The sequence below is a fragment of the Pan troglodytes genome, chromosome 4 (genome assembly GCF_028858775.2).
Source record: "Pan troglodytes isolate AG18354 chromosome 4, NHGRI_mPanTro3-v2.0_pri, whole genome shotgun sequence".
Taxonomy (NCBI): domain Eukaryota; kingdom Metazoa; phylum Chordata; class Mammalia; order Primates; family Hominidae; genus Pan; species Pan troglodytes.
In genome coordinates this window covers 38,970,052-38,996,529 of record NC_072402.2, presented here as the reverse complement: position 1 = coordinate 38,996,529, position 26,478 = coordinate 38,970,052, and the positions used below count along the sequence as shown (strand labels likewise).

Below are 26,478 nucleotides of genomic sequence, written 5' to 3'. Positions count from 1 at the left end.
TGTAATTGAGAGAGAAAAACAAGTTGTCTTTAAAAAGTATACATTATGAATTCAGCTACATGGATATTATGGTAAATCTAATTTTTTTTTACTTGAATATATAAAGACATACTTTTAAAACACGGGATTTCATATTACAGTTGGCCTTCTGTATCCATGGGTTCTACTTTAGTGGATTCAAGCAACCTCAGATCAAAAATATTCAGGGAAAAAAATGGATAGCTACATCTGTACGGAACATGTACACACTTTTTTTCTTGTTATTATCCCCTAAATACGGTGTAACTATTTATATAGCATTTACATTGTATTAGGTATAAGTAATCTAGAGATGATTTAAGTTATGCAGAAGGATGCACATAAGTTATATGCGAATACGATACAATTTATATAAGGACTTGAACATCCATAGATTTTGGCATATGAGGAGGGATCTTGGAACTAATCCCCCACAGATACCGAGGGCCAACTGTATAGTATATGAGCTTATTTTGTTCTTTGGTTCTCAATGGCATTTCTCTTGCTTTTTTTTTTTTTTTTTTTGAGACAGAGCCTTGCTCTATTGCCCAGGCTGGAGTGCAGTGGTGCAATCTCGGCTTACTGTAACCTCCGCCTCCTGGGTTCAAGTGATTCTCTTGCCTCAGCCTCCCAAATTGCTGGGACTACAGGCGCATGTGACCACGCACGCCCAGCTAATTTTTGTATTTTTAGTAGAGACAGGGTTTGACCATGTTGGCCAGGGTGGTCTTGAACTCCTGACCTCAGGTGATCCGTCTGCCTCGGCCTCCCAAAGTGCTGGGATTATAGGTGTGGGCCACTGTGCCTGGCCTTTTTTTTTTTTAATGGACTCAATTTTTATAACTTAAAATAATATAAAAATATTTGGAATTTTTTCAGATTCTGAAACCTTAAAAAAGAAAGAGTTGATTATTTGATAACTGTGACAGATGCTAAATATGCAGCAACCTTTATGTGGATCACTTTAATAACAGTGTTAAGCCTTACCCATTGCTATGTATTATACAGCAGAATTTAAGAAGTCTGTTTTAGTCAGAATTAAGATTTTTGACCAACACATTTTTATTTTATGGATGCCTCCTAGTTATCCCTATGAAGTTCTTTTTCATAGGAGTTAAATTAATATTTACTCACTTCTTTCCTTGGCAGATGAAGACAAAATTTGGCCCCCATGTATTAGAGTAATTGTCATTAGATCACCTGTGTTGCAGATAGGATCACTCTTTATCATTACTGCTGTAAACTCTGCTACAATTGGAAGGTAAAATGGTTAATATTATTATATCATTCTTTCAGTTATTTCAGAAAGGCTTTATTAAGAGCATGTATTTTTGTTTGTTTGTTTGTTTGTTTTTTGTTTTTGAGACAGAGTTGTGCTCTGTTGTCCAGGCTGGAGTGCAGTGGCACGATCTCGGCTCATTGCAACCTCCGCCTCCTGGGTTCAAGCAGTTCTCCTGCCTCAGCCTCCTGAGTAGCTGGGATTACAGGCGTGCACCACCATGCCCAGCTGATTTTTGTGTTTTTAGTAGAGACGGGGGTTTCACCATGTTGGCCAGACTGGTCTCGAACTCCTCAAGTGATCCACCCACCTCAGGCTCCCAAAGTGCTAGGATTACAGGCACATAAGCCACCACGCCTGGCCATTATGTTAAGCATTATTCTATGTGCTGTGGATACAAAGAGGACTAATGCAAAATGTCTACCCAAAGGAAGCACAGTCTGGGGGGAAAGAAGACATGAGTAAATAATCACTGTGTGAAAGCACAGGAAATCTAGAGTAGCAGTAAGGAAACTGGATAATCCATAACCAGCAGATTTACTGTTGATAGACATGTATTTTAACATTATCTGTTTTTTAAAATTCTTTCCATGTCACTTTATATAATATGCTTCAAAAATTATTAAAGACACTTTGCTTAACTCTGCAGAGAAAAGGATATGGAACATACTCTCCGAATCCCTGAAGTTGGTGTCAGTAAGGTAAGCTCTTTGATTTATCAAATATAGTCCCCTAGATGTAATTTTTTATATTATTATTACAGTAGAAAGCTTAGGGATTTTTCTCATTTAATAGGAAGGTTAACATGCAGTGTAGTAATGGTAATAAAGGCAGTGCAGATCTGTTTATTCCAGTGCTTGAGAAAATAAAAATTCTTTATCACAATTTGAATAAATAAAATTATGTTTATTTTTAAGAATCTGGACAAGAGTAGAAAGCATATGAAGTCTTAAAGTAGTACCCATTTAATGAATATTTATTGAGTGAAATAAATAGGCTACATTTTATGACCTTTAAAAAATGAATCTTACCTGGCTTCTGGCTACTTTAGTAGGTGGTTACTTTGAGCCGGAGGATTTTACAACCCAAGAATATATCCTATACCACTCAGGGTTCTTGTTTAAAACTTCTCCTAATTGAGCCTCTAATGGTTTCAGGAAAAAGAACAGTTGAGTTTTCAAAACAAATAGAACAGAATTGCAACTCAAGTTATAAGTAGAAAACAACTAAAGGTTTAGCTACTGAGATTCTTTATATATTTTTACTTTTTTTTTTTTTTTTTGAGATAGGATTTCACTCTGTTACCCAGGCTGGAGTACAGTGATGTGATCACGACTCACTGCAGCCTCAACTTCCCGGGTTCAAGCAGTCCTTCTGCCTCAGCCCCGCAGGTAGCTGGGACTACAGGCATACTCTACCATGCCCAGCTAATCTTTATGTATTTCATAGAGATGCAGTTTCACCTGGGTGTTCGCTAGGCTGGTCTCAAACTCCTGGGCTCAAGTAATCCACTTGCCTCTGCCTCCCAAAGTGTTGGGATTACAGGCGTGAGCCACCACGTCTGGCTGAGGCTCTTTATATTTCTCTTTCCTGTACTATGTTTTCTGTGTTTTCTCTCCTCTCTTATGGTTGTTATCTTTTTTCCTGTTTTGCTTTTCTCTTTTTTTGACCTTCCATTGTTCCCATTTTGCTTTTATTTAATGGACTGTAATGTGGACCTAAAGTAGATTTTATGTGATGTTTGTCTTTTTGGAATATAATTTCTCATTTTTAATTTGAAAGTCCATTTACTTTCACTTTCTGGGGACTCATTCAGAAAGAGGAAAAAGTCCTCTTAATTTTAATTCTAAGCAGATTATGTTGCTTTTTTACTTTTTTACTATGACCTTGAGTCTCCTGCCTCCAAAAAAATAAACAACACCTAATCTGTAACTTAAATAGCAAAGAGATCTGAGATCCTTCCCCACCTCCAGTCTAAACTATAGATAGTTCTATGGTGGCTTTTTCTTTTTCTTTCTTTCTTTTTTTTTTTTTTATATAGAGACAGGGTCTTAACTGTGTTGCCCAGGCTGGAATGCAGTGGCACGCACCACAGCCCCTGACACCTCCTGGGCTTAAGTGAGCCTCCTGCCTCAGTTTCCTGAGTAGCTAGCACTATAGGCACACACCACCACACCAGGCTTCTGGTGGCATTTCTGTTTTTTCTTTCGTTTAAACTAACATCTGCTAGTGGGGTGGATAATTTGTTGGTGAAGTCAGTTTGATAGCACATTATAACATGTATCCAAATAGATGAAAAACTTTTAAAAAAGAAGCTTAATGTTAGGGGAAAAAACAAGTATTTGACCACTAGATAGAAGACTTTCTGAGTTTAAAAAATGGTAAAAATTACAAAGGACAAAATGATCTTGCTCTCTATATGTTAAGAAACCAATTTAGAAGGCAGACTCAGACAGGCACAACAAATATGACACAATATACATTATTTATTTTTGAAAAGTTCACGCAAATTTATGTTTTCAAACTCCACTGTGACACCAGTAGATAAATGAGCAAAAGATACATCAGGCAGTTCACAGTAAAGGAAATATCATGGTTAATATATGAAAAACCATTTAGTCTTTCTAGTAATCTAAGAAATACAGATGAAGCCAAGGTGTGAATTTTCATTCATCATGTATTAAATATCACTCCTATTGGGAATGTAATTTAGAACAGCTTTTTGGAATAGGGTTTGGCAGTACAGAAAGACTTATTCTAAACAATCCAGTTGGAAAAAAGTGTACAAAGGACATAAAAAGAAAATTTACAGAAGAGGAAACCCAAATGGCTAATAAATATTAAGAGTTTGGGGGGTTGGGCGTGGTGGCTTATGCTTGTAATCCCAGCACTTTGGGAGGTTAAGGTGGGCAGATCACGAGGTCAGAAGATCGAGACCATCCTGGCTAACACGGTGAAACCCCATCTCTACTAAAAATACAAAAAATTAGCCGGGTGTGGTGGCGGGCGCCTGTAGTCCCAGCTACTCGGGAGGCTGAGGCAGGAGAATGGCATGAACCTGGGAGGTGGAGCTTGCAGTGAGCCGAGATCATGCCACTGCACTCCAGCCTGGGCGACAGAGCGAGATTCCATCTCAAAAAAAAAAAAAAAAAAGAGTTTTGGTAGTAATCCAGGAAATGCAAGTTAAAATCACAATGATAAGGCAATTTCACACCTCTTAGGCTAGCAAAAATTTAAAATTTTGGCAACATCAAGTTTTGGTTTAGTATACATAGAGCAGCAAGAATTCTCACAGACTGCTGGTGGGAATATGAATTGATACAACCACTTTGGAAAACAGTTATGTAGTAAAGTTGAAGATTTGCTTATATTATGATTTACCAATTCCATTCCTAAGTGTGTATTCCAGAGAAACATTTGCATTTTGTACACAAATAGATTGCAGGTACAAGAAGGTTTATAGTAATATTTTTAAAAATAGTAAAACCTTGGAAAAAAACCCTGAATGTCTGTTTTCAGAAGGATGGGTGGATAGATTGTGGTATATCCAACACAATGGATTACCATTCAGCAAAATGAATGAACGACAACTCTATAACTGTATATAACAACTGGATGAACCTCATGACTTAATGTTAAAGAAGCAAAATAAGAGGAATAGATAGAGTGTTATGGAACAAGGAGGGAAAGATTAGTCCTAACTATTGAACATCTTGGAAACTTCTCTGAGAAGTTGGCCTTGAGTGTTTCAAATCACATTTTGTATTAAGAATTTTTGGCCAGGTGTGGTGGCTCATGCTTGTAATCCCAGCACTTTGGGAGGCTGAGGCGGGAGGATCACTTGAGCTCAGGAGTTCGAGACCAGCCTGGGCAACATGGTGAAACCCTGTCTCAACAAAAATTACAAAAATTAACCAGGTATGGTGGCACACGCCTGTGGTCCCAGCTACTCAGGAAGCTGAGGTGGGAGGATCGCTTGAGCCCAGGAGGTCAAGGCTGCAGGAAGCCGTGATCACACCACTGCACTGTAGCCTGGGTGACAGAGCGAGACCCTGTCTCAAAAAAAAAATGTTTTTGATGATATGGACCAAAAAAAAAAAAAAAAGTTTTTAATGATATGTACAAATACTTACATTAGGTCAAAATTTTTCAAATTATAATCTCTAGTACCAAAGGAGAAGAGGTAGGACATATTCTAAATTTTTCATGGTAATTAAAGGTAGAGTTATAGATGACATTTTCTTCTATAGCCTCTGTTTCTACCAGAAGCATATAATAGTTTGTGTTTCGAAAAAAGTATTAAGTATAATAAAATTTAAATTATCAAAGGCTCAAGTTAACATCATCATATCATACAGAAATTGTCCATAGTTTTGAAAAGTGTAATAATTAATAATGGCTTGATTTCACTTTCTAAGTTTCATGCAGAAATTTATTTTGACCATGACTTACAAAGTTATGTCCTTGTGGATCAAGGCAGTCAAAATGGCACAATTGTTAATGGAAAACAGATTCTTCAGGTGAGTGTATATGTGTTAATTTGTTACCTGCACATTATTTTTAAACTGATTTTTTTTTATTTCTGAAGGGCATAATCTTTATCATTTGGTTCAGAGTAGAGTTAAGCCCAAATGTGTTACTTGGGAAGGAATTTCCAGAAAGGCTGAAAAAAGTGTATAATCAGTGGGTACTTACTTGGCTGTTGAGTTTTGACTTCTAATTATGTATCTATGCCTTATTTTCAGTTATGACTCCATTGTAAAGCTATTCGGAATAAGTGTGTAAATGTCTCAATAGCAACTTTGAAGGTCGTCCCTTTTTTTATTGTCTTAATGGAAATGTTACTAAATTGAAAACTGTATTAAAGGCAAAAGCTATGTCTATTCAGTTAACACTTAACATCCTCAGCATGTAGCAAAGTATTTGGCATAAATAAGAAAATATAGGGGCTGGGCGCGATGGTTCTCACGCCTGTAATCCCAGCACTTTGGGAGCCCGAGGCCAATGGATCATCTGAGGTTAGGAGTTCAAGACCAGCCTGGCCACCATGGTGAAACCTCATCTCTACTAAAAATACAAAAATTAGCTGGGCGTGGTGGTGTGTGCCTGTTATCCCAGCTACTTGGGATGCTGAGGCAGGAGAATCGTTTGCACCGGGGAGGTGGAGGTTGCAGTGAGCCGAGATCACACCATTGCACTCCAGCTTGGGCTACAGAGTGAGACTGTCTCAAAAAAAGAAAAAATAATAGGAAGGCGGGAGGCCTTATTCTTAGTCTGTAAGAGTAGAAATGGAAATAAAACTGAGTTATCAAGAGAGAAGAAAAGGGAGATGTGATGCATTTATCCCATTCTCTTAACATTTCATCTTTTTTTATTGTGATGATTATATGTTTTGGTAATAGATTGAAGTCTAGAATTGGATATTTCTGATTGGATAGGGAGACTGGTGGGTTTGACAAGTTGCTCAGTTCAGCTATCTTCATCTCCACTAGTAGTACTTTTTTTATGGGTCATTAAGTTGGGGAAGTGTGTGCATGTGTGTATGTGTATGTGTCTATTTCATTTATAGCTATTTTAAATATATTTTAAAAATTATAATCAGACATTACTTACAATAGATGTAAGGTAACCATAAGTGATTGTTTTGATTTCTGTTTTGTAAAATGTTTCCCCTCTAGCCGAAAACTAAATGTGACCCTTACGTACTTGAGCATGGAGATGAAGTCAAAATTGGAGAAACTGTCTTATCCTTTCACATTCATCCTGGCAGTGATACCTGTGATGGCTGTGAACCAGGGCAGGTTAGAGCCCACCTTCGCCTTGATAAGAAAGATGAATCTTTTGGTATGTGAAACAGATTAAATGTGGCTGTGATAACATTTCTCTTTCATTACCTAAATGTTCTAAAAAATATCAGTCAGCTACTGGCTACATGTCTAATTGATACGATACTGCATTGAGAGATATTTATACAAAGCTATCAGTCTTGTATCCAGTTGATCTAATAATAGATTGAGATATATTTCGTAAATATTACCAAATGAGACTAAGAAATAACATATATTTGGAAGTTGAGACCTAGGCTGATAGATTATAATTGTAGTTGATTTTTCTGTGTAATAATTTAGCTTCATGATATGTAGCATTGGTCTGCTTTCTGACCAGGAAAGAGGTTGATTAGCTCTCTTTCTGCTAATCCAGTTTAGTAGGCTTTTGAGGCAGACTGTAGTGGTAGTCAAATGTACTTAAGAGCAGTTGTAATTGAAAATTGGTAAGAGAGTAGATTTTAAGTGTTCTTACCATACGCAAAAAATGATAAGTACACGAAGTAGTAATGGATATGTTAATGAGGTTGATTTAGCCAGTTAACAGTGTATGCCTACATAAAAAATCATGTTGTATACCATATATACAATTTTTATCAATTAAAATAATTTAAAAAGTAATTATGACTTAAAGTAATAATTTAATAAAGATTGGTTTCCTTTTGACATGTATGTATCGATGTAAAAAAAAGTCATCCACAGTTGAACTCTGTCATATAATATTAACGTAGGAAATAATAAGCCAAGGCATGAAGGGTTATTGATTGATACGTTTTCTGTCCTATTGATAGCTCGTGCTGTATATTGTCTATGTACCATTATTTTTTATTATAATAGCACTGTAGGATATTACTGTTGTGCTTTCAGCCCAGCCATCTAAAGCTCTTAAAATTTAAATAGATGCTTTGAACTAGTAAGAGGTCATCTTTTTTGACATAAATTTTCCCCCTAAATGCCAAGTATGCATGTTCATTGTTTATTTTTTGTTTTCTGATACTAATTTGAAAATGAATATGTTGCATTACACAATAACATGAATTTTGGTTTCTCTGGCTTTTATTTTGCATATGGCTATGTTCCTTTGCAAAATTTACTTAATATTTCTGCATTTGAGATTCTATTACAATAATCATATTGAAAAATCGAGATGTTCATTGTTCATTTTGGTAGCTATACTATAAGATTCCTATTATCTGTAGTTTTTGCTTTACTTCTCAAGTAGGTTTAGTTACCAAAATGCTGAAAGGACATCATCACAACCCAATATCCTTTATATTAATGTTTATTTCAACTTCTGGTTAATTGGAATGGGTTACCAATGGGTTATATTAGTTTTTTATTAATTAAATAACATTAGTTTTAATTTTGTACAGAATCAGATTTAGTGGCTTTTTTTTAACCAAACTTTTTTTCTTTCAGTTGGTCCAACACTAAGTAAGGAGGAAAAAGAGTTGGAAAGAAGAAAAGAATTAAAGAAAATACGAGTAAAATATGGTTTACAGGTGAGGATGTTGAATATTATTTCATTTGTTAAGCTGTATATCGGGTTTTGAGTAAAAAGTCTTTAAATATGCTCAGTACATTTTATATATAAATAGTTGTGTAGTATGATTTCGTGATTTGTATTAGTTTACTGTTCTGGTATTCATAACCTAAAAACTATTGAAGTTGGAGTAGAAAAATGATAATAGCCTACATTTGAATATACATTTCTGGTTTTCAGAAAACTTGCATTAAGATGCCTTGACATAACTAGACATGATAGTGTCTGTAGTTTGTAGTCCCTGGTACTTGGGAGGCTGAGGCAAGAAGATCGCTTTAGATCAGGAGTTCAAGGCTGCAGTGAGCTGTGATCACACTTATGAATAGGCTCTGCACTCCAGCCTGGGCAATATAGCGAGATCTTATCTCTACAAAATGATGCCATTGATTGAACAACATAGTTGGAGAACTAATATGACCTGATGTAAAGACTTATTATAATTAAACTACAGTGATTAAGGTAGTATCATATTGGCATAAAGATAAATGGATGGAACAAAATAATAGTCCAGAAGTAGATCCATGTATATGTGTGGACAATTAATTTTTGATAAAGGTGTGATGGCAGTTTGGTGGAGAAAGAGTGGTCTTTTTTTTTTTTTTTTTTTTTTTTTTGAGACAGAGTCTTACTCTGTCACCCAGGCTGGAGTGCAGTGGCACAATCTCAGCTCACTGCTACCTCTGTCTCCTGGGTTCAAGTGATTCTCCTGCCTCAGCCTGACAAGCAGCTGTGATTGCAGGTGCCCGCCACCACGCCCGGCTAATTTTTGTATTTTTAGTAGAGACAAGGTTCACAGCGTTGGCCAGGCTGGTCTTGAACTCCTGACCTCAGGTGATCTGCCTACCTTCGCCTCCCAAAGTGCTGGGATTACAGGTGCGAGCCACTGTGCCCGGCCAAGAGTGGTCTTTTACAACAAATGGTGGTAGAATAATTGGATGGCCTTACCAAAAAAAAAAACACAGACAAAAAGAATGTTGATCTGTACCTTGAACCATCTATAAAAATGATCCAAAAGTGGATCATAGATATAAAAGTAAAACCTAAAACTTTAAAACTTCTAGAAACTTTTTTTTAAAGGCAAAGATTCTAACACCAAAAGCACAATCCTTAAGAACAAATTGATAATCTGTATTTCTTCAAAATTAAAAATTAATGTTTTTCTAAAGACACTATTAAGAGAATGAAAAGACAAGCCACAGCTGGAGAAAATATTTGCAAATCATGTATCTGGTCAAAGACTTCTATATCTAGAATATACAAAAAACTTTCAAAACTTAATAATAAGAAAACAACTCAGTTAAAAAATGGGACAAAGATTTGAATAGATGCTTCACCAAAGAAGATATGCTGATGGCAAATAAACATCTGAAAAAATGTTCAGTATCATCAGTCTTTAAGGAAATGCAAATTAAAACCACAATGAGATACCACTACACATCTATTAGAATGCCAAAAATTTTCAAAACTGACTATAACAGGTATTGGAAGGGTTGTGGAGGAACTAGAAATCTCATACACTGCTGGTGGGAATGTAAAATGGTACGGTTGCTTTGGTAGTTTCTTAAAAAGTTAAACATACACCTATTTTACAAGTTAGCCATTCTACTCTGAGATATTTACCCAAGATAAATGCAACCATATGTGCATAAAAAGACCAGTAAACAAATGTTCATTGCATTTTTTTTTTGAATAACCAAAAACTGAGAAAAACTCAAATGTCCGTCATATATGGATAAGCAAACTATGGTGTTATCTGTATGGTGAAAATACTACTTAGCAATAAAAAAGCAGGAACTAGTAATATAGGCCACAACCTGGGTGAATCTCAAAATAGTTATGTTGAGTGAAGCCAAATAAAACACGTGTATGTGCTTCCACTTGTGAAACAATTTCACTATTCACTGGTTTCCAACTTGTCTGAGGTCTGTGAGACAGAACACACTCTCATACAAGTTACATGAAGCAAACTTACTACTTACAAATAGTGAGCAAGAGATGACAGAAGCCTAGGATTTATTGGGAAACCAACCCCCAAAGCTCAGAAAGCTGCCTTCTGGGTGAATGGAGTCTCAACTGTGTGTGCCCTACTTGCACAGAAGTTGAGCGACCCTGGAAAGCATCCCACCTTGGGTTATGTACCTCAGGGTCATTTGACGCACTGGGCTAAAATGTTGAAGGACATCCTGTTTCCAGGTGGGGACTGGAACAGAGCCTGGACTGTTTTAGCCAATCCCTCCTTACCTCAGGATGTTGCATTCCCAGCACATTCTGGTTGGTGTTGAGAACTACAAACAAGAAAGTGGGAAGAACTGTTCTGCACCATTTATGTAAACTTCTAGGAAAGCAAACTAATGTATTGTGACAGAAGGAAGATGAGTGATTGCTTAGACAGAAGGGAGGAATGCTACACAGGGAAGGTCTGGAGAGTTGGATTACAAAGAGAGACAAGGACACTTTTGGGAGAGATGGATATGTTTATTGTCTTGCTTATGGTGATAGTTTCATAGGTCCATAAATCTCAAAAGCATCTCATTGTACACTAGGTATGTATGATTTATTTATATTAATTATACCTCAATAAAGTTGTTTTTTAAAAAAGTTACCACTTAATCCTGTAAATAGACCAGGAAGGCAATTAATTAATATTTCTAGTTTACTTTTGAGAAACTAAAGCTTAGTAGCCCAGCTATTAAATTGTAGAGCTAGATATAGAATCTAGGTCTTAAGTATATTTGTGCTAAATTTTTATACTTCAAGAAGATGTGGAAAAAGAAGTTGCTGCCAAAATAACATTTTTTCTGTCAAATTGTATCTTTCGTTGTTGTTGTTGCTGTTTTACTTAGGTAGAGAAATCATAGAAAAAAGCAAGATAGGCCAATTTGGGGGGAAAATAGAAGACATTTAAGGAGAGAATAAAATTATTTTGTCAAAAATTTTAGCTCAATTTCTTTATTGTCTTCTGGAGGAAAAACTTACTAGGATAGATAGTTCTATATTTTTCTTCTCTTTTTAAAAGCAAAATTAATTAAAAGCTTCTGTCGTACCTTCCTTGAGTTGCTCTCCAGTCCCTAGCATCTCTCTGGATGAGTATCATACTTTTTATATAAAGATCAGCAAGTTATAACAAAGGGAAAGGGAAGGCTTCTATGAATGCTGAATTGACTACCCCTTCTTTGTGCCACCACCACACCTTGTGTATACCTTTATTGAACCACTCGTACTGCAACAGGCCAAAGGTTATGCATGTCTTCCCTCTGGCATTCCATTACCTAGCATGGAGCTTGACATACTCTTTTTCTAGGGAATGTTTGTTAAGTGACTAATTAGTCACTTAAATGGAGCTTTATTGAAGCAAAAAACTATTGTTGCCAGGGTAAATGGGTTTTTTAAAAGTCTCTACATTTCTCCCTTCCAAGAAACAGTATCAAACTACTATAGGTCCCTTGGAACTTTTAGTTCCTTAGAGAAAAGGGGAGATAGATTTTTTCCCCCCAAACCCCAGGGATTCTGTATTTTTCTTTGAATACTAGTAGTTCATATGACAAGATGAGAACACAGCATTAAGTCAGAATATACTGTTATTTTCACCATATCATCTTCTTATGTATATGTATGTTGTGGCATAACTTGAAATATAAACATTTTAAAGGGAATAGACTAAAAGTAGCATATCTAATATGACAATTTCTTCATATCTTTTTTTTATAACTTTAATATAAATCAAGTAGAGATGGGGGTCTTGCTATATTGCTCACACTGGTCTCAAACTCCTGACCTCTAGCTATCCTCTTGCCTCAGCTTCCCAAAATGCTAGGATTATAGGCATGAGCCACCTGTAATTTCTTCATATCATAGCTTGTTTTATTTCATTTTTTATAGAGGCCACATTGAATCATATTCGTTAAGTAAGGCACATGTACAGAAATTGTTTTATTTATCAGCTTTCTTTTCCTGAATGAATATTTTGTGTTTATTAAGAATACAGAATACGAAGATGAAAAGACATTGAAGAATCCAAAATATAAAGATAGAGCTGGAAAACGCAGGGAGCAGGTTGGAAGTGAAGGAACTTTCCAAAGAGATGATGCTCCTGCATCTGTTCATTCGTAAGTTTTGAATTACGGTGGCTCGAAACATCCTTTGTTCATAATAACATTCATAGGGTGGTCTGATGTTCAGGGCTATATATCCTGATAGGTGGCCTATTTATTTGTTTATTTATGAGATGGAGTCTTGCTCCGTCGCCCAGGCTGGAGTGCAGTGGTGTGATCTCGGCTCACTGCAACCTCCATCTCCCGGGTTCAAGCGATTCTCCTGCCTCAGCCTCCTGAGTAGCTGGGATTACAGATGCATGCCATCACGCCCAGCTAATTTTTGTGTTTTTAATAGAGACGGGGTTTCACATGTTGTTGGCCAGGCTGGTCTTGAACTCCTGACCTCATGATCCGCCCACCTTGGCCTCCCAAAGTGTTCGGATTACAGGCGTGAGCTACCACGTCTGGCCAATAAGTGGCCTTAAAATTAACGCTTTAACAACAAAATGGAGACACTAAGTCTATTTATACTTTCCACTAATCTTGGAATTCTATTATCCCCTAAAAAATTGCTGAGCAAATACATGAGCACCTGTACTTAAACACACATATATGTATGTTAACAGTCTAGCCACACAGTTGAGTGTATATACTTTTATATGCTAGATATCTAGAAGCCTAGATTGGTAAGAACTTGGTATGGACTGGTATTTTTTAATAATTATTTTAATACTCAAATACTTTTGTTCTTAATGACCCTGAAATATAATTTTTCTTATTTATTTTTCTCTGATTCAGTTTTCTCTTGGCAAAGTAGTTTGGATAAAAATGAAAAAGGTGATTTTTGAGGTTTGTAATATGACCGTATTTCTGCATTTAATCAAATAGTAGCTGCATTTTTTCCTCAGAATATAAATTTTGAGTTTAGTTAAAATTTAAATTTTTCATGTAGAACTGATAACTAATTATAAAGTTTTGATTCAATATCATATTGCATTGACTCTAAGAGTTTTATAGTTACAAATGGCAACTTTTTTTCTTAATGGTGCATAAAATAATGGTGTACCTTAGAGTTGATGGAGTTCGATCCATTACCAACATTTTATTTGATGAAATATAGGATTACAAAGTAGGTACACTAAGCAACATGACATTTTTTTTAAGTTTAATATTTAAAATATAATCTTGGAGAGTATAAAGAGTGCATTCAAATTAAATAAGACAAATTTAAAATAACACACATTGGTTTGACATTGCTTGGTTATTAACTGAAGGGCTAACAGCATATTTTGTGGAACTGAAAAGATAGAACATAAAATACTCTTAAATTAGCAGAGTATAGAATCATAGGACAAAAATGCAAACAGTGATTAAGAAGTTTTATTTCAATTTGAACTTTTTAATATGTAACATGTACAGAAAATTACACAAATTATAAGTATATAGCTCAATGATACATCATAAGATTAACATATTGCAGAATACACATTTCTTGGACAAGAAATAGGAAATTATCAGTAACCCCAGAAGCTTATTCTCCCTGTGCCCCACCTAATCACTGTCCTGCTGTCCTCCCGAAAGGTAATCACCATCCTAACAGCAATAGATTAATTTCACTTATTTTAAAATTTTAATGAAATGGAACAATTCAATATTTATTTTGTGTCTATATTCTTTGTGTTCCACATTATTTTGTTAGGTATGGTTTATTTTTATTGCTGAATAATATTCTACTGTATGACTATACCACAATTTATCCATTTTAATCATTGCCAGACATCTGGATCATTTCTGATTTGTTGCTATTAGATTTGCTGGAAGAACATTGTTGTATGTGTGTTTTGGTGCACATGCACATGCTTTTCTAAGTAGGATATGTACCAGTGGAATTTGTGTGTCTTCAACTTTGTTAGGTAATGCCAAGTGGTTTTCTAAAGTAGTTGTACCAATTACTTTTAATTCATGAATTTATTATAAATGTGACCTAAAAGATCTTTTATAAATCAACTATCATTTTAATATTCCTTAAAGTGAAATTACTGATAGCAACAAAGGTCGGAAGATGTTGGAGAAGATGGGTTGGAAGAAAGGAGAGGGCCTGGGGAAGGATGGTGGAGGAATGAAAACGCCGGTAAGACTTGGATTTTCTTTTATTCATTTATTCCTAGAGCAGACATTTACCGTGTACGTTAATGTGCCAAACGTTGCCTTAAGTGCTAAGAATATAGTAGAAAGCAAAAGGAGACATGATTACTGCCTCTGTGGCATTGACAATTACCAAATATATACATGTGCTTTGTTTTGTGTTTTATATTTTTAGAAAGCCTCTTTTTGAGTTTTTTTTCCTACATTAAAGCTAGGGTAAGAAGTGCTGTTTCCTGAGCCAAAGGTTCTTCTGTGTTTTAGAGTCATTTTTAATAACTGTCATACTGTGCCTGGTACAGAGCACTCAAGAACAATCACAGTGTTAGTTTACAAACAGGTGGATTGTGTATGAGCTGAAAAATCTGTTTGGTTCAAGAATCAGAGCATGTAACATGAAATATAGAGAATAATGTCTGGAAAATGACATAGTGGTTTAATTAATGGTCCCATGGTTCATAGGAGGTTTGGGTTATCTTTCACACAAACCTTAGTAAGTAACCTGACTGTAGAACTTTCTGGATAATGAACTTAGTACCTAAAGAAATAATAGATGGATCAGTGTGAGTATATACCAGCTTTCTCATTTTTTTTGAGGTACAGTGGAAAGAACAAGGATTTTGTAGTCAGACCTAGGTTAGAATATGTGCTCTATCATTTACTAGCTATGTGGCTTTGGGCAAGTTTGGACTTTAGTTTTCTTATGAAAAAATGGGGATAAGAACTCTTTTTCAGGGTTGTCTTGAAGATAAAGCCCCTAAGCATTGTACCTTACATTAGACACTCAGTAAATGGTAGCTTTGAATGTTCTTAAAATATTGAGAAGTGCTTCCCTCCTGTTATGAAAACAATCAGATTCTTTTTATGGTTATTAATGTTTAACCTGCTTGTTCACTTACTTAGGTAAGGATAGGACAGTGGGTTTAAACGTATCCATTGCCTTTATTTCTGGTTAGGGTGGAATGACATACTCTGCAGCATCTAAATGAAATTCGGTGATTGCTGGTTAAGGAGCACTCTATTTTCTGTAAAGTAGGCTGTACTTATTGACAAGGCAAGACAACATAGAAAAACGAATTGTAAGTTCCATGTATAAAGGTATATATATTCCTGTATGTATTTGATGCATCTGACAGGTTTTTCTTTTGCATCAATCTTTAATAAATCAAAAAATTGTAGAGTCCTAAGTTGGACACAGCAGATTTCAATGTGTTTAGACTCTAAAATAAGTCCTCTGCTCAACTTTTGGTAACAGATCCAGCTTCAGCTTCGGCGAACACATGCAGGCTTGGGGACAGGCAAACCATCCTCAATTGAAGATGTTCACCTTCTCCAAAACAAGAACAAAAAAAACTGGGACAAAGCACGAGAGCGGTTTACTGAAAACTTCCCAGAAACTAAGCCTCAAAAAGATGACCCAGGGACCATGCCTTGGGTAAAAGGGACTTTAGAGTGAAGGCTAATCATAGAAAAAAAACTCTAGTTTTTTTAAAAATAGAATTTGGAAACTTATTTTTTTCTCCCCAAAAGAATCAGCAGCACAGGGGAACTATGTCACAGTTTACCTCTTCCTGATTCAGAAATGTGTATGGTTTGCAGCTTTTAAAAACCATTTTTTTAAAACTAATAAATAGTGACTGAACCAATTTAGGCAGTAAATAGACTAAAGTTCACAGGGCACGGATGAGTTTATCAAACTTCGTTATTTTATCTTGTCATTTACAACATCCATATAAGCAACTAGCCATATAAGCAAAATTCATAGAACTACTAATGACTTAAGTGTACATCTGTTCTTGTCTCCATATATTCATGTAAGATGCACAACAAAAGAAACATCAGAAGTTTATAAAAATAAATCTGACTATATGCATCCTCATTTATTCCCTTTAGAACCTAGGTAAAAAATGTTGCGAAAACATGGGTAGTGGCGCATATATTTTGTTATCCTTGAAATAGCCTAAGTAATGTTATTGAAGAACTAATGAACAGGTAACATATTGTAGAAAATTAGTCTTTCATTGTTTTCTTCTGTGAAGAATCTGTTGCTATGTACTATATATTCAGCATTTATATTTGGTTTGTTTCATAGCTAATGAGGTATTTAGATATGAACAACTGAATACATATTGAAATAGTGTGCTGGCTTTTGTAGTTTTGATAAAGACCATTGCAGGCAATGGAACTGTGCCAGAGAAATCTGATTTCTAGTACAAAAGGAATACTTAGCCAGGGCCTCAAGCTCAAGATACTTATTGAAAACATCCTCAATTGCAATAAAAACATTATGACATGAAAAAGAGTGATTTTTTGAACCGGTGATTTAAATGTATTGATCTGCTTTGAATTTTCAAGCAGCCAGAATTTTCTAGTTTAAATTGGCAGAGTTATAACAAAGGAGAGCCTCCAATATTAGACAATTGCAGTGCGGCTTTCTGGGCACAGGTGTCACTGCTCTGCCACCTATCACTATTCTTTTTCTGTTCAGTTTTTCTCTCAGGTGTTTGCTGGGAGATTAACACTGGAACTGACCCTTTTCTGGCAGTGAATGTAAGCTCTAGCTCCCCCATGTACTATAAAGAAATGTCTTCAAGATGTAGAAATAAGGAATATTCTGAAGATAAAAATTATACAGTAGTAAAGATAATTCAGAAAGAAAAAGCTACCTGTTAGAATTTCCAGTCTAAATGGCACAGGGTAGTTACGGAGAAAAGGGGATGGAGAAGGAGAAACTGTGACTAAAGATGAGAGGTATGAACGAGTTGTCAGGTTCCTATGGGCTTAAGCTAGGACAATCAGGCCCTAAACTCCAAATTTGGATAAAATATCTCTTTGCATTCTTCTTGGCCACCTGCATAGTCTGACACATACGTATGTACAATTAGACTTGCAGGCTGCAGGAGTGCCCTGCATTGTTTTCTTTTAATTAGAAATAAAAAGTATTAGTCTAAATGTGGTTCTGGTGCTGGTGCCCTGTATATATGTAACAATATAGGACCCCTCCAAATAGGTTTTGCTTCTGGTGAATCTTGGTCATTGGGTTAGTATATGACTGTCTATAATATTTTCCATTTGTATTATTATATTGGGGAAAACATTTTTTATCATTTTCTATTAAGAAAATGGAAAACTTAAATATGGTGTGAAAATGGAAATGTATGTGATATTTGCATTATTAAACCCCTTTGCAGATCTAAAGTCTCAGGGTTCCACTATTAGTGGTTAAAGTACTGAATAATGTCTGGGTCTATTTCCATCTGTAAAATAAGAATATTTGTCTCACGTGTCTGTCATGAATAGCAAATGAGAAAATGTATATAAAAGCACTTTGTAAATTGTAAAAGTAGTACAGATGTGAGCTTCTATTTGTTTAGAAGCATAAATGTTAATTATATACAGTTTGAATTTTGCATAAATTTTTTGTGTCTAATTTTAAATATTTGTTTAATCACACTACACATTTTCTGAGTAGCGTTTAAGTATGTATTTTAAGTGGAGCTGCAAGTTCTGAATTTTAAGAAATCTAACTTCTAATATTTTTGCCAGAACATAAGCTGGCAAAGTTGAGAACAGAAGAAACTTTCAACATTAGAGTAAAATAGAAATTTTTTCCAGTATTAAATAGAGGAAGCATCCTTATCCTCAAAAAGAGGAACTTTTTTCTGCTTTTGAAACAAGTGTTACTTCTGATGTGTCATTTTTATCCTGCATTTATAGAACGTAATGGTTTACGCAAATCAAAAACCTTCTGACTTTTCATAGAATATTTTTAATTTTTTATGATTTTTATTTATTTATTTTTTTGAGACAGAGTCTTGCTCTGTTGCCCAGACTAGAATGCAGTGGTGCAATCTCAGCTCACTGCAACCTCAACCTCCTGGGTTCAAGCGATTTTCGTGCCTCAGCCTCCCAAGTAGCTGGATTACAGGTGCATGCCAACATGCCTGGCTAATGTTTGTATTTTTAGTAGAGATGGGGTTTCACCATGTTGGCCAGGCTGGACTCCAACTCCTGACCTCAGGTGATCTGTCTGCCTCAGCCTCCCAAAGTGCTGGGATTACAGGCGTGCGTGAGCCACCATGCCTGTCCAAAAGATTATTTCTTAATTTGACATATTTTTAAAGAGCAGGCAAAGAAGATAGAAATCTCAGACAAGGGAAAGCAAGAGACGTTGGAGATTGCATACAAAGGCCATTCTGTAAAGTTGCAGGACAGAGGGATGTCCTTGGCAGGGGGCAAGAAAGCACTTGTGGACCCAAAACTCAAAGGCAGTCTCAGGAACAGTTGAAAGTATTTTCCCCACCATCTTGTTGTAAGTGTGCTTCTTTTAGTAGGGCATAACATATTTCTGCTCTGAATCTTTGATTCAAACATTTCATTTTACTTTTTCAGCCTTTAAAGTGGAAATGCATTTTGATTCTTTAAAATGAGGCAGTGGTTACTTATATTTTTGTGTGTTTCAGGGCCCAGGCTCTCTCTTCTGCTTTTCTGTTTTACTAATCTTAGTGTTGGCTTATGGCCTTGTAGTTGCAAAATGGCTTTTGAAATTTCAGACATCATATTCATACCTAAAGCAAGAAGAAAGAGGAAAGAGCAGAGTGTAGTGTTAGTTCTCTTTTTTTAGGAAAACAACAGCTTACTCAGAAACTGACTTCTTAGGGTCATTAGCCAGAACCAGATAGCATGGCTACCCATAGAAGAGATGCTATAAAAGTGGGTAACAAGATGGTCACATTTGGCTTAAGCCAGTCATGAACCATCACCTGCAGCTGAGAATGTTGCCGTTGGAATGAAATAGGTTCAGTGAACCAAGCAGAAGGGGGCAGTGGATGTTGAATGGGCAGGTAGGTAACTGCCAGATAACGTACTTGTCCATCAGTGGGGACTACAGGGTTGCTTAAATTGTGATGCATCCCTACTATGTAATACTTTCTGGCCATTGAAATGAATAAGATAGAACTATGTATACCCTAGTGTAGAAGAATATCTCACAAAGCAGATTGTAGCAAAGTATATATGGCATAATCCCATTTTTATTTTTAAATTACAAAGGTATGTATTGAGTTGCTGATAACCCAGAGTGAGCAAACTTTCACATTTTATTATTTCTATATTTGAACTTTTAAAAAGTAAACAGGTGTGTGGTTAATGTGTATGTATATACACATTTGTGGTAAGAATTTACCCAGAAGTGGTTAAATTTGTGGTTAAGCCTTCATGGCTCAAACCCAGGCATTTTTCTCACATATATACCCAGTTTCACTTACCATCTATAAACTCATGACTTCTAGGCTGTCTTAGGATATTGATTCTAAGCTTATGACTTACATATCCATCTCAGAGTCACTTTAAATGCAACTCCAAGACTAACTCCATAATCTCCAAACCTAGTCTCTTCTAGTTTACTCTCTCCAGCTGGTAACACCATCCATCCAGTTGTGTGAGCCAGAAGCCTGAGTCAGCCTCTGTTTCACAACCACTAGCTTTTCTCCCCTTTGTCTGTTTCCAATATATTAAATCAGTTCACTGTTACCACTCACCAAAATTATTCTGAGGGCTTCCTAACTGGTCTTCCTGCAGGCATTCTTTCCTCCATCTTCCACACTGCAGACAACTTCCATCTCATCGTCTCCTGTTTGGCTTCCCATTACTTTGAGGCCATAAAACAAACTCCAGGCCCATAAAACCCTAAAGGATCTGGCTACTGCCAGCTTTCCTGGTCTCATCTTTTGTCACTTTCCTACTTGTTCTCTGGGCCCTAGCATGCTGGCCCCTTTTTCAGTTTGTCAAACACAGCTGCCTTCTCTCATCACAGAGCCTCTTAACATTGTATTACATGTATGGAATGCTCTTCCTCCCCCATTTTACATAGTTAATTCTCACATAGTCTTTAGGTCTCTGCTGATTGAATCTTCAGGGATGCCTCCTTTGAAGCCCTGGACTAGATTAATTGCCTTTGATATGTATTTTGAAAAACCATTTCTTTCATTTAGACCACTTAGCTTGGTTCACAGTTACATATTAGTGTGGTTAGTGTAATATTTCTCTGTTTCTCTAGATTGTTAAGTGCCATGTGAGCAGGACCTTGGGTATGCTTACTATTGCATCCCTAGAGCCTAGCACCACATCTGGTTTATACAACCATAGGCACTGAAGCACACAATGGGTAACTGCAAGTGGCTTGATGGAGTCTTATCAAGCTGTGACTGAAGAAACATGGGAACTGAGGCTACATAGAGGATCTACAACAATGGCTTTCAAACTATTTTGATGATGATCTACAATATGAATACAATTTGTATTACAGTTCAGTACACGAGCATGTTCATAGCATATGTAACACAGATTTTGTATACCAGTACTTTGCCATAAGCTCATGTAATACACTCGTTTTCCACATCACTGATTGCATCCACTAAATTGCTTTCATAATGCACTAATGGGCTGTGTCCTACAATCAGATTTTCAAACCTTTTCAAAGAACCCATTGCATTGCCTTAGGAGCTGCAGCTGTGTGAGTCTATGTTTGTGTGATGAGATGGGGAGAGTTTAGGATGCCAAACTGTGGTGACTCCAGTTCTCAGGCTCATTAACTACAATAGGTCTACATTCATCTGATTTGCAGTTCAAGCTTCCAGGTAGGTTTGATTGCATAACAAAGAAGGGGTGAACAAAACCGAGCCTCTTACCTGTAGCCGAAACCGCATATTGTGTTAAGAAATTTACATAATTAAGAAATGAAGGATTTTATCTCTGAGACAATGAGGAATCCACTGAAGGATTTTAAGCAGGAAAGGAACCTCATTAGATTGCTTTATAGCAGAATAACTATGGTTGATTGAAAGGAGGCAGAGTGGTGACTGGAAATCTTGAGTGTAGGTTGACCTCTTTGAGAGTTTGTTCAAATATTTATTGAGCACCCACCAAATGCTGTGCACATCTTGGAAGGCAGGAACCTTCTTTGTCTTATTCACTGCTCTATCTTCAGCACCTAGCACAGGATTGGATGTTTGGGAGGTCCTCAATAAGCATTTGTTTGTGGAATGGATGGAATGCACATTTGTGTTGCGTCTGGCACTGTGCTAGGCCCTTAACATACATTCTTTATTCTGGACACCATTTTATGAATTAGAAAACTGAGGCTTAAGAGGTTTTTATTTTGCTCAAAGTCAAAAAGCCGGTGTGACAGAAGTGGCAGGGCTGAGGTTTCTATCTTGATTCTTTCCATCCCACAGGGATGATTAAGAGCACAGGCTGAAGAGTCTGACCTGAGTTTAAATTAAAATTCTACCACTTCCAAGCTGAGTGACCTTTAAAAATTTATTTGAACCTCTCTACCCAAGTGTCTTCTATGGAGTTTGTAACCGCCCATCGGGTTCGCCTTGCCTGCTGCCCAGATAAAGCCGATTTATCAAGACAGGGGAATTGCAATAGAGAAAGAGTTTAATTCATGCAGAGCTGGCTAAGTGGGAGATGAGTTTTATTACTCAAATTGGTCTCCCTGAAAATGTGGAGACTGGGTTTTTTTTTTAAAGGATAATTTGGCAGATGGGGGCTAGGATAGTGGGGAGTACTGATGGGTTTGGTCGGAGTTGAAATCATAGGGGGTCAAAGTGGGTTCTTCTTGCTGTCTTCTGTTCCTGGGTGAGCCAGGACTGGTTGAGCCAGATTATCAGTCTGGGTGGCTCCAGCTGGTGCATCAGAATGCAGGGTCTGAAAGATATCTCAACCACCAATCTTAGGTTTTACAATAGTGATTTTATCCCTAGGAGCAATTGGAGAGGTTCAAATCTTATGGCCTCTGGTTGCATAACTCCTAAACAATAATTTCTAATCTTGAGGCTAATTTGTTAGTCTTACAAAGGCAGTCTGGTCCCCAAGCAAGAAGGGGGTTTGTTTCAAGAAAGGGTTGTTATCATCTTTGTTTTAAAGTTAAAATATAAACTAAGTTCCTCTAAAAGTTAGTTTGGTCTTTGCCGAGGAATGAACAAGGACCGCGTGGAGGTTAGAAGCAAGACGGAGTCAGTTAGGTCAAATCTCTTTCACTGTCATAATTTTTGCAAAGGTGGTTTCAAGTTTTGGTGAAGATTAAATGAGATAAGGTTTGTGTGGCACTGAGCACACTGTCTGGTGCATAATAAGCCTCCAAATATTAGTGATTATTAGCATTGTTATTATCCATGCTAGCAATACCAAGGACATGGTTGTAGGAGTAGAATCCCAGAGTAGAGATGGTGGTTATGGAAGTCAGGTGGGATGAGGAATGAGGCTAGCAAGTAGTGGATGGGTCATCCTCATTCCACAAGGCAATAGGAGATAGATGTGGACAAGAAGACTGAGTCAGGAGCTGGCTTTCTTAAGTGAATATTGGAGAATGAGGAGGAGATTGTAGACAATAGTGAGAAAGGACAGAAGTTATTGTAGGTGACTCTCATCATCCTTAAAGGAGGAGGAATGGATTCTACATGACTTTGGAAATGGAGTCGTCTGGAGGAATGATAGGGAGATCTAGCCAGGCAACCCTGGCTCTCAGTACTCTATGGGAGCATGAGAGCTACAGGGAGAATTCCAAGAAGTAGATTTCAGATCCCCATATGTAAAAATCTTTCAACAGCATACATTAATTCAGCAAATAGCCATGAAGCACGTAGCATAGGCCAGGCACTGTTCTAGGCACTAGGGATACAACAGTGAATAAAACAGTCAAGGCTCCCTGCCTTCATGGAGCTTACATTTATTTTTAGATAGGATTTAGCAGAATGTAAGGGCCAAGTAATACATGCAGGCCTTGATAGTTCCAGAGAGTATTAATCCAAAATAGTTTCTGTTCATTCCAAAGTCTTAAAGCCAACACTTTAAAGCAAAAATTTGGGTGGAGTGTGTGACGCGGGAAGGATTTGGGGCTTTTTTCTTAATGTTTTCAGACTGTTTCTAAACTAGATCTATTTAGGGGAATCTTATAAACTGTGCTTTCAAAATCTTTTTAGTCATGTGTTTGAGAGTTCTGGGTATGTAGACAACAGACCTCATTGAGGCTGCAGCCCCTTGTTCAATTATGTATCTCCTCTACCTGAGAATAATAACTGCCTGCCCAGACATCTGGGTTCTATGGTTCTAAATCTGAACACCAAGTACAGTCATGTATCACTTAACGATGGGGATATGTTCTGAGAAATGCCTTGGTGGTTATTTCATCACTGTACAAACATCGTAGAGGTACTCACACAAACCAAGATGGTCAGCCTACTGTACACCTAGGCTGTGTGGTATACTGATTGCTCCTAGGCTACAAACCTGTACAGCATTCTGTGGTCTGAATACTGTAGGCAATTCTAACACAGTTAAGTATTCGTATATCAAAACATACCTAAACATAGAAAAAGTACAGTAAAAATACAGTATGGTAATCTTACAGGACCACCATTGTATGTGTGGTATGTCATAGACTGAAATGTTATGTGGTGCATGACTCTACCAAAAAAAATGAAACTGCATTATGCAGTTCATAACTATACAAAAAAAAATGCAACAGGAATCAGGTCCCTGGAAACTGGAAGTGATGGAAAACATGTAAATCAAAAAGTCTTTGGAGGGTGAAGAGCAAACACAGATCAGAAAGTTAATGTGAATAGAGGCAAAGAATATCTGCCTGCTATGTAAGAATGTCTTTTTTTTTTTTTTGAGACAAGGTCTTCCTCTGTTGCCCAGGCTAGAATGCAGTGGCATGGTCATAGCTCACTGCAGCCTCCACCTCCTAGGCTCAAGTGATCCTTCCACCTCAGCCTCCTGAATAGCTGGGATGACAAGAGTGTACTAGCACACCTGGCTAAAAATTTTAATTTTTTGTAGATACAGGGTCTCCCTCTGTTGCCTAGGCTGGTCTTCAACTCCTAGGCTCAAGCGATCCTCCCGCCTTGGCCCTCCCAGTGTGCTGGGATTACAGGCATGAACTACCATGCCCAGTCAAGAATGGCTTTTGGAAATTCTTCCTTTAAAAAACTCACTCTTCATCTATGTTAAAATTCTATGGTATTTCATTGCCCAGCATGCAGAATACAGGGAGAAGCTGGTGGAATATTATCAAATGTATTTAAACATGTGACAACGTTTTACTTAGCTTCCAATTACTAGTAGACTTCAGAGGGCAGAAGGTTGCCAGCCTATTCATCTGGTCATTACTTATCTTGACCAAAAGCCCATGAGAATATATAATGAAAGAATAAAGCTTTCATTACCATTTAATGTTTTTCCTTAAAGCCTCATTTTAATACTGTTAAACCAGATTTCAGAGAATGTCATAATTAAGATTTTTATAAAAAGAAACCTTTAATACTATTTAAACATATAATGACTCCCAGTGCTACCTGAATTCATTCACATCATAAACCAACTAAAATGGGCTTTAATCTGTACGGTGACCATGCTGCCTTTACTTAACCTTAATATACCACTATCAAGACCAATTTATGAGCCACACTAAAATAATTATCATTGTTTTATTATAATCTCACCTTATTAACCAGAAATGTTAATCTGGTTAATCATCTACCATATTCACCAGACTCTGAATAATTGGCAGTTCTTTTAAAAAATCAAATTTATCCTGGAAAGAGGAGTATTTGCCAACTCAATGATGTTTTAAAGAATGTGCTAGGGACTCATGGCCACTCTAAAAGAGGAGTTCCAGAAATGTTGAAGCATTTTGGGAATAACTGTATAGTCTTCCAGGTCTTTTACTTTGAAGAGAGATGACTTAGATGGATAGATTTGTATATACCTTTGGGATTCCTCAGATTACTTTGTAGTCACAAGTCAGATTGAGTTTTGACTGGAGCAGGTCATTTGGCAACTATTTGATAGAAAAATATTAAATAGTATTTATCAGAAAGAGAATGTCTTGGCAGATCTCTGAGGCTTGTGTGTAGGTGTTCTCAGGAATCCTCCCAGGGAACCTGCTCTTGTGGGTTCCTTGGGAATTATTTCAGGTGAGCAGCAGGAGCCCTTAAGGCCGAAGAGACTGAAATGCAGTAAGTAGGCTGGAGTCAGATGACGCGCCACAGCCACCATCTCCTGACAGTGGACAAGTCACTCTCTAGAACCTATTTTCCTAATCTATCAAATGATGGAGTTGGACTGAACAAGGGCTGCATTTCTTTCTAGGATTTTCTGGAAATGGGGATTATATCCATGCTTTCGTTGGAGATTTTATTTTAACTAAGGATGCTGAATGCTGAAGGAGAGGAATTTTGTCTACAAACAAAATTTTTTTATCATAAAAGTAATTCATACTTTGTGTAAAAAATTACAACAATGCAGAAGTGTATAAAGCAGAAAGTAAAAACCTCTTCCCTTAACTCAGCACTCAGGTTAATTGTTCTCTCTCTCCTGAACAGGACATTCAGGCTCGCACTAGCCATCTTTGAGGGAGTAGTTAAGATTCTAAATCTTTTCCTATGTTTTAATGGTTCTTACAGTTGGTGAGATAGAAGAGTAACATTTGTGGAAGTCTTTTTTTTTTCCTTCTAAAAAGGAAATTCAGATCATCTAGCCCAATTTATAAATCCATATGAAGAAGTTAAGTTCCAATACTTGAAAATAACTTAGAGTAATATAAAAATTGCAAAAGACAAAAGAAAA

At 36.7% G+C, this 26,478-nt stretch overlaps 1 protein-coding gene across 2 annotated transcripts in view; it reads left to right on the top strand.

Moving 5' to 3' along the window:
- Positions 1-18,257, top strand: part of AGGF1 (angiogenic factor with G-patch and FHA domains 1) — a 34,474-nt gene extending 16,217 nt beyond the window's left edge. The window contains exons 7-15 of one of the 2 annotated variants that reach the window (XR_008547951.2): positions 1,168-1,279; positions 1,947-1,998; positions 5,716-5,817; positions 6,976-7,141; positions 8,542-8,624; positions 12,644-12,771; positions 14,731-14,830; positions 15,798-15,920; positions 16,097-18,257. Coding sequence is in view for 1 of the 2 variants with exons in the window: in XM_526886.8 (XP_526886.2) it covers positions 1,168-1,279; positions 1,947-1,998; positions 5,716-5,817; positions 6,976-7,141; positions 8,542-8,624; positions 12,644-12,771; positions 14,731-14,830; positions 16,097-16,297 (944 nt within the window). In the remaining variant the exon portion in view is untranslated. The remainder of the gene's footprint in view (positions 1-1,167; positions 1,280-1,946; positions 1,999-5,715; positions 5,818-6,975; positions 7,142-8,541; positions 8,625-12,643; positions 12,772-14,730; positions 14,831-15,797; positions 15,921-16,096) is intronic. The other variant, XM_526886.8, reaches the window with a different exon arrangement.
- Positions 18,258-26,478: the final 8,221 nt, after the last annotated feature.